At 41.9% G+C, this 7,737-nt stretch overlaps 3 protein-coding genes across 4 annotated transcripts in view; 2 read left to right on the top strand and 1 right to left on the bottom strand.

Moving 5' to 3' along the window:
• Positions 1-177: 177 nt before the first annotated feature.
• On the top strand, positions 178-3,226 carry LOC104811756 (protein phosphatase 2C 77-like). 2 transcript variants are annotated; one of them, XM_010538572.2, is made up of 5 exons: positions 178-1,323; positions 1,420-1,710; positions 1,902-2,007; positions 2,427-2,825; positions 3,134-3,226. In XM_010538572.2, exons 1-4 carry the CDS (start codon positions 754-756, stop codon positions 2,780-2,782), a joined length of 1,323 nt encoding a protein of 440 aa, XP_010536874.1. In that variant the 5' UTR covers positions 178-753; the 3' UTR covers positions 2,783-2,825; positions 3,134-3,226. The 2 variants fall into 2 exon arrangements, with proteins under 2 accessions (XP_010536874.1, XP_010536873.1); XM_010538571.2 differs by lacking the exon at positions 3,134-3,226 and having other exon boundaries at positions 2,427-2,991.
• LOC104811755 (mitogen-activated protein kinase kinase 1-like) lies at positions 2,905-5,511 on the bottom strand. Its single transcript, XM_010538570.2, has 8 exons — positions 5,233-5,511; positions 4,662-4,746; positions 4,425-4,559; positions 4,065-4,289; positions 3,777-3,959; positions 3,455-3,678; positions 3,329-3,374; positions 2,905-3,221 (listed from the first exon to the last, which is right to left on the bottom strand). Exons 1-8 carry the CDS (start codon positions 5,388-5,390, stop codon positions 3,114-3,116), a joined length of 1,164 nt encoding a protein of 387 aa, XP_010536872.1. The 5' UTR covers positions 5,391-5,511; the 3' UTR covers positions 2,905-3,113.
• Positions 5,512-5,914: 403 nt separating this feature from the next.
• Positions 5,915-7,737, top strand: part of LOC104811757 — a 3,421-nt gene continuing 1,598 nt past the window's right edge. Inside the window, exons 1-5 of the mRNA XM_010538573.2 lie at positions 5,915-6,056; positions 6,382-6,530; positions 7,048-7,170; positions 7,455-7,569; positions 7,656-7,736. Of these exons, the coding sequence (XP_010536875.1) occupies positions 6,521-6,530; positions 7,048-7,170; positions 7,455-7,569; positions 7,656-7,736 (329 nt within the window). The 5' untranslated portion in view covers positions 5,915-6,056; positions 6,382-6,520. The remainder of the gene's footprint in view (positions 6,057-6,381; positions 6,531-7,047; positions 7,171-7,454; positions 7,570-7,655; position 7,737) is intronic.

Genomic DNA, 7,737 nt, shown 5'->3' on the forward strand with positions numbered 1-7,737 from the left:
AACAAACAAAGGCACGAGGAGATTCAGTGTTTGTCATGCGCATGATGATGATGATGATGATGATGATGATGATGATGATGATGATGACGATGATGATGATGATGAGGATTTTCAAGACAGAAACATCTCCCCTTGTGTAATAATTTAGCATCCTCATCTTTATTTCTTTCCTTTTTTTTACCTCTCGTAGTTTGCAGAGGGACACGAACAAAAAGAAAAAGAAGAGAAAGGAGCCTTCTTTCAACTTTAGTTGGTTGAAGCTAGAAATGATTTTAGTTGGAAATTAATTGAAGAGAGAGAAAGCACAGAATCTCTAAGAGGTTGAAACCAATTGCCCAGAATCCAGGAAACCCTTATCGATTTGGATTTTTTTTTCTTTCTGAGCGGTGATTTTCCCTGGAAATTTTCTCTGTTTTTTTTTTCTTTCTGGGCATTTCTATCTGTTTCTGGTCATCTTTCATGCTCTCTAACTAAGGTTGTCTCCTTTCACCTTTCCCTCTTCTGTCATGGGTTTCTTGTCCTCATCTCCTCTAATAAAGCCTCCATCTCTCAAATTTATGTAGAAATTTGTCGACTCTTCATTTATCTTCTACTCGGGTGTTTTATAGATCATCATCGTCATCATCTCTCCCCTCTTTAAGGAAAGATAGGAAAACAAGCTCAAGCTCTTCAGTTTCCTCGCACCCACTTGACAGATTTGTCACCTTTCCCTTCAAAACACTAGCTTCGCTTGAATCTTAGTTTTGCCAATCAATGGATGAGATATCTCCGGCGGTTGCTGTGCCATTCAGGCCGTTCCCTCCTGAGCCGCAGCTTGAATTCGCCGGACTCAGGCTAAGTAAAGGGTACTGCAACGGTCAATACTCCACCGACAATGGCGATTCTAGGGTTTCTAGTGCAGAACACATGAATCGGAGACATGGGTTCTCGTTGCCTGAGAGTTCCTGTTCTGATTCTAAGAAAGACTTGGGTTTTCGGGTCAATTCAAATTCGTCGTGTTCAAAGCTGAGGGAAGTAGCCGATCTCGTCGGCGAGGAAATCAACGGCCCGGATGAGTTTGACCCGAGGTCAACGGCTCAGGGCGAGAAGAAGATGATCAGCAGAACGGAGAGCAGAAGTCTGTTCGAGTTCAAGAGTGTGCCCTTGTACGGAGTGACCTCGATATGCGGAAGACGACCAGAAATGGAAGACGCTGTTTCGGCCATTCCCAGGTTTCTTCAGGTCTCGTGTACTACGTTGTCCGAAGGCCGTGTCTCTAGCGGATTGAATCCCCACACGAGTGCTCATTTCTTCGGCGTCTTCGACGGCCATGGCGGTTGTCAGGTCAATCATCTGTCGCCTCGGTCTTCAATCGCTTCTTTATTTGGATCTGAACTGTGAAACATACATAAACACGCTGTTCTTCTGTTTCCTTCGTAGGTGGCGAACTATTGCCGTGAGAGGGTTCACGTGGCGTTAGCGGAGGAGATAGCGAAGGAGAAACCAGGGCTCTGCGATGGGGAGACATGGCAGGAGAAATGGAAGAGAGCCCTCTTCAATTCCTTCCTGAAAGTGGATTCCGAGATCGAATCCGCAGCTCCAGAGACTGTCGGCTCGACAGCTGTTGTCGCTGTCGTCTTCCCCACTCATATATTCGTTGCCAATTGCGGCGATTCCAGAGCCGTTCTCTGCCGCAGCAAAACCCCCCTCCCATTATCCGTAGATCACAAAGTACGTATATATATACACACACACATACATACGTGTACAGATTTTCCATTTTCCAGTTTCATGTAAAGATTAGATTTTTAGCGGTGAATCAACATCTAATGCAAAAGGGTTCATCTAGGATCTGCCCAAGACTCTAACTTTATAGGAAGTTTCACCATTACTGATGTATGTATACGCATGTGTGTGTATAGCCGGATAGAGAAGACGAAGCGGCGAGGATAGAAGCCGCCGGAGGGAAAGTGATACGGTGGAACAGTGCTCGTGTTTTCGGTGTTCTTGCCATGTCTAGATCCATCGGTAAGCTTTCTCAGATATCTCGTGATTCGGTTCGGTTTAGTAACGGATTATTCGGTTTTATTATAATTTTACCAAATTAGAAGTGAACGTTAATGGGTTCGGTTTCATTCGGTTTTAGTGTCGGTTAGGTTCGATTCATTCTATGAATACCAAATTTACATATAAATGCATATATAATCGTGAATAATTTAGTTTTTTGTTTGGTATTTATCGGGTCGGTTCAAAAATGACTTATTAGTTTCTATAAAAAAATATGTATCAAATTAATACCAAATGTTATTCGGTTCAGATCGGTTGGAACCAAATTTCCAACCCGAAATGCTCACTTCTAGCTTTCTTTTCGTCAAGGGCATTAGTCATCCGAAAAGCCAAACAAACAGGTCCAGCCTCCCCTCATAAGTATCTTTCCTCCTTTCCAGGCGACAGGTATCTGAAACCGTCGATAATCCCCGACCCGGAAGTGACGGCGATCCGACGAGTGAAAGACGATGATTGTCTTGTCCTGGCGAGCGACGGTCTGTGGGACGTGATGACGAACGAGGAAGTATGTGACGTGGCACGCAAGCGAATACTCTTATGGCACAAGAAGAACGCCGTGGCCGGAGACGCCCTGTTGCCGGCCGAGCCGAGAGGCGAAGGGCTCGACCCGGCGGCTCAGTCGGCGGCCGAATACTTGTCGAAGTTGGCTTTGCAGAAGGGAAGCAAAGACAACATTAGCGTTTTGGTCGTGGACTTGAAGGCTCAGAGGAAGTTTAAGAGCAAAGCTTTAAACTGAACTAAACTGATATTTGATCATATACCCCAAAAACGGTCCAAAGGTAATTAATATTTACTTCCCAATATTAGTATTTTTTATTCATTTTTACTAACCTGATATAAGATTATAATGTAGCCGAGTTCACAATCAAAACAAGCCCTTTTATATTTTTCCTCGGGGCGAAATTGTAATTTGACTACTATTTTGTTCAATGTTGTGAAACCAAACCACCTGTTCATTATCAATCACTACATTATTCGATTTGGAGACAGAGAGGGAATCAAACAAAGCATATATATATATATATATACTTTATAAGAAATAAATAATTCATAATTTAAGAGTTTCTTCACATTCGATCTCGGTTAGGTAGCGTGGGAGTCAAGGAACCTGCGTTGGAGAAATAAGACGAGAGATCCACGCTTGACTCATCGTACCTTTTCACGAACCCATGTTCCTGTCACCATTCCAAACAAAAAATCCAGACTTTTAACGTAATTTCGGTATCGCATCGACCAAAATATGAATTGAAATAAGTGCAGAGTTTAAAATTATCATACGAACCAAAAGCTCCTTTGCTGATTTTCTGTCTTCTGGGTTCTTCTTTATGCTACACACAATTGGGGTGTTGTTACAAAGAATGAGTCAAAAGTTTCATCCATAGCCAATGGAACCGGTCGGAATTCTTACCACTCAGAGACGAACGAGCAAAACTCGGTCGAGAACTGGTCGGACGGAGCAGAAGGAGGTGGGTTCTCAACAATGGCGTTCATCACTTCATACACGCTCGTCCATCTCTCCCCATGCTCTGGAGGAGAGTAAGGGAATTTACCAGTTGCGCATTCGAGCAATAACAAGCCTAAGCTCCAAATATCACTCTTGTTCCCGTAAGGATATCCATTGATTCTCTCCGGCTACAAAGACCAAAAATACTAATTACCCATAAGGCCTACAGCTATGGAGATTGGATGTGTGTAGTAGTTTTGAGTAAATGAGGCGACTCTCAACTCACAGACATATAATGGTACGTTCCCACGACCGAGTTTGCTAGGCTGGTCGTGTTCGTCAAGATCTTACTGACCCCGAAATCTGTGATCTTGACTTCACCTCTGTGATTGATCAACAGATTGGACGGTTTCAGGTCACGGTGAATTATCCGCCTCTCGTGGTGAAGATAAGTCAGACCTTGGAGCACCTGCATTATTATATACCCGATGAGTATTGTTTTGCAGGTGTTCACCGGGTTTGAAAAAGAAGAGATATAAACGCTAGTAGAACGGGGAGATTTCGTTCAGATTACTTGCTTACAGATGGCACCGAGGATGTTCTCGGGGATTCTCTCAACCTTTTTTAGAAGATCAAAAAGGGATCCACCGTCCATGAACTCTAGAATGATTGAAACAGATCCATTATGACAGAAAGACTGATAGCATGAAACCAGATATGGACATTGTGACGACAGGTTTATCCTCAGCTCCTGAGAAATAGCCCGACATGTTGATTCTTCGATGTTAAGCCGAATGACCTGAAACGTTAATGCAAAAACCCGCATCTTATTTGCCGAGAAAACGATGTCAAATGGAATGAGCCACAACGGCACTTTCCCAGTTGGCAATACAAAAGTTAACACTTCCCCACCCAAGCAGAACGGGACATATACCTTAAGAGCGAAAAACTGACAGGTCAGTTTGTGTTTCACTAACTGGACATTTCCGCTGATTCCCTTTCCGATGACTTTAATCACCTCAAGATCAGCTAAGCTCAATTGGTCATCCAATGGCTTGATTGGAGGTGGCTGCAAAAAAACATCCAATTTGTCCATAGACAAGCAACAAGAATATGCAGAAGAACGGCCATATCTCAATAAGCGTATAAGTTCATAGAAAGAAAAGCTTACAGCCCCGGGCTCGGACTGAGAGACGAGTTGGATTCCATCCTTGTTCACTCGCAGGTCGCCGTCCTTGAACGTCCCGCTCTGAGTTCTGCCCAACACAGAGAAGAAAAGCAGCCATTTCAGTGTCAATAATAAAGAACCATCACAACTACATGGGCTGCTGAATCATTTGTGTCGGTATGGACCGATTATCGATCCGACATCAAACAAAGCTCTTCTTCGAATTCGACTGTGACATGAAGTCCCAAGCTTTACCAATCAGTTCAGTTGCTGAAATTTGGAGGGAAAACACGAGCACAAGACTAAGCTAAAGAAACAAACGTATCAAACAGTCTATAAATAGAATTGCCCAACATGGAAACCGATTGACCAAAAGCTCGAATCAGAATCCCACTGATGAATATTCAAATCGTACGGAAACTTGAACCCATTAAGCAAAAGGCATCAAGTCAAAAGTTCTCACCACGAGGATTCTTCAAATCATCAGAATCGTTTTCAAACAGTGCCTATATAAACATTACGGAAAACCCACAAAAATTTGAGGGCCGAGAGAGAGAGAAAGAGAGAGAATTACAGGAATTTAGAGATGGATTGCTCGGAAGGAGGGATAGAGAGGTTGAGATTAGGGCTCAAGCAGCTTCTCTTCATGACTTGATCGAGCCTCGAGGCGTCCCTCCCTGGAGAAGAGAACACTATTGAAGGAAGATCTCCACACGTGTGTGGCATATACATACACAGTCGGAGATCAGTATGTGTGAAATAAATGGAAAGCAGTCAACGAGGAAGACGACGACGACGACGACGACGAATGGTTGTTTGTTTCTTCCCTTCCTCCCAATCCCCTCCCCCTTTCCCATACTTTTCCCTCATTGATTGGTCTTACGACTAGAAAATGATTATTAAAAAAAATAATTTCAATTTTACAAATTCAAATTTCTATAAACCATTTGAACTTCTTAAACCAACGTTTATAAACTGCTCTAATTTTCGACACTCTATTAACTCAACTAATTACAATTAATAGTATTTATTCGTTAATTAATTTATACTGCTGGTGAGTTATGCTTACTATGTTATATTTTACATAAAAATTATGGTTAAATTGAGTTAGTGGATTCCTATTTTTCGCTTATTTATTGGCCCAATTAGCTTCGGCCCAATCTGTATATAAATGCCAACAACACTAGGGCCCACAAAATTCATGAAGTTCTCTTCATCAGAAAAACTTATTTTACAATAAAATAAAATAAAAAACATTTTCCCCCGATTTGTAAAGTGAAGACGGAGGAGGACATGGCTTGACTCCCCGCCCCCCAAGATTTCCACTTCTCTCTCTCCCTCTCATTGTTCTCGATCTCAAATTCTCGTAGTTTCGTTGTCGATACCAGATTTTCCCTGGTGAGTCATTTTAAATTCTCAATCGAATCGCATTCTTCGGTTGCGCAATAAACGCCGGATTGTAGGATTGATGGGGTTCTAGGGTTTCTGCGGTGGTAGAATCTTGCTTATTTTCTGAATTCTCTGTGAGAGACTCGTATTGTTAGACTTCGTCTTTCACGGTTCTGTTGAAGGATTTCAAGTTCTCGCCAGTTTGGTTGCTGCTACGCTAAGGTTTACTTGAAGCGTTCGTGGTCTCAATGTTCGGTGACTGAAATATGCCTTAGGATTTGATTATTTTTTTTATTGTTCCGGGGAATCATACTGTTGTAGTTGTGGGATGCAGGGATCTGGAGGTCGTGCAAGTCAATTTGGTAGGAGAGAAGAACCCTATCGACGTCTCAGTGTAATTGGGTGAAGCAAGACCTAGACATTCGAACGGTCTATTCCGTGGTCTTGCCTTCGTGCTTTTATTGAAGGAGCTAATGGCGGAAAGTAATCTTCTTGCCCTCATATCTCATGTTCATATTAGATTTTACAGTTGCGAGAGGAGTCATGTTAATCTGTGTGAAAGCAATAGTTCATGTTATTAGGAAAGACAGAATATAGATTACCATTCATATATTGAGTAATTTACTGGCTGCGATGTGATGTGAGAGACTGTTTTGTAACGCGGGCACATGACTTGTGCCTTGTGCATTCGTAACTGTGAGTCAGTGAGTGGCATTGAGATTAAAGAATGCCACCCATCCGCTTGATTTCTATGATAATATCTGATTGATTCTTAGAGAATTGAGTGGTTTACTAGCTACGAAGGAACTCTTCTCTCATGCTATATAAATCGTGACTCGTAATGACATGATGGTTGTTAAGAATGGACAGTTTTGGTTGTCGCTCTTATTAGTTGCTATCATGTGTTTTTTTGGTTTTAACCTTTTGTTAAGATTCATATCAGTTGACTTGGGGATATACAGTATTTTAATGTGGGCAACAAATACCCATCTTTTTGTAGCAGGTACTAAATTGGGGGCTGTGAAAAAGCTTGGAAACAGTGGTGTTGAGCTGGTGAAATCCATTGCTAATAAGCATGCATATCTCATGAGACCAGCTGCTCGGTATTGTCATGCATTCAAAGGTAAAAACATTCCTGCTTTCTGGAAACCTAGGCCTCTATAGAGTATTTTGTCGGATAATCCTATCCTATATCTGAATCCATGATCCATCCGCTTTTTCCAAAATAAACCATCGGGTTTGTTCAATTTATAATATGCTTATATCTGCTTTGCAATTGCATCAGTGCTTCTATTCCTGGGAACATAGTTATGTCAAAACAATTAATTTGTTTGAGACAGGTTTTGGTATTGCTTTCTATCCATGAACTAAGAGACGACATTCTGTCACATTAATTCTTTGTGATAGATTCTATGGGCTGCGGGAAAAGAACATATAAGCTTGTAAAAGACGCGGACAACATGGAACTTGGGATATATGACAAACCTCTCCCTTGTTTTGGTTGTGGAATTGGATGGTTTTCGTGAGTATTGCTTTCTTTCTGAATTCCTGCACATTCTTAGCTGGTTTTGCTTCGATTTATATTTTCCTCGTTATCTCCTCTTACAGCTTTCTTCTCGGATTTGTGTTCCCACTCATATGGTATTACGCCACATTTCTTTATTTCGGGAACTATTACCGGAAAGATCCT

The sequence above is a fragment of the Tarenaya hassleriana genome, unplaced genomic scaffold, assembly GCF_000463585.1.
Source record: "Tarenaya hassleriana unplaced genomic scaffold, ASM46358v1 Cleome2, whole genome shotgun sequence".
Classification (NCBI taxonomy): Eukaryota; Viridiplantae; Streptophyta; class Magnoliopsida; order Brassicales; family Cleomaceae; genus Tarenaya; species Tarenaya hassleriana.

Coding starts and splice junctions, on each gene's coding strand:
- LOC104811756 (XM_010538572.2), top strand. CDS start 754: ATGGATGAGATATCTCCGGCGGTTGCTGTGCCATTCAGGCCGTTCCCT. Junction 1,711..1,901: donor CATTATCCGTAGATCACAAA/GTACGTATATAT, acceptor GTGTGTGTATAG/CCGGATAGAGAAGACGAAGC. Junction 2,008..2,426: donor TGCCATGTCTAGATCCATCG/GTAAGCTTTCTC, acceptor CCTCCTTTCCAG/GCGACAGGTATCTGAAACCG.
- LOC104811755 (XM_010538570.2), bottom strand. CDS start 5,390: ATGTATATGCCACACACGTGTGGAGATCTTCCTTCAATAGTGTTCTCT. Junction 4,560..4,661: donor CTCAGTCCGAGCCCGGGGCT/GTAAGCTTTTCT, acceptor GTTTTTTTGCAG/CCACCTCCAATCAAGCCATT. Junction 3,960..4,064: donor TCGGTGCCATCTGTAAGCAA/GTAATCTGAACG, acceptor ATAATAATGCAG/GTGCTCCAAGGTCTGACTTA.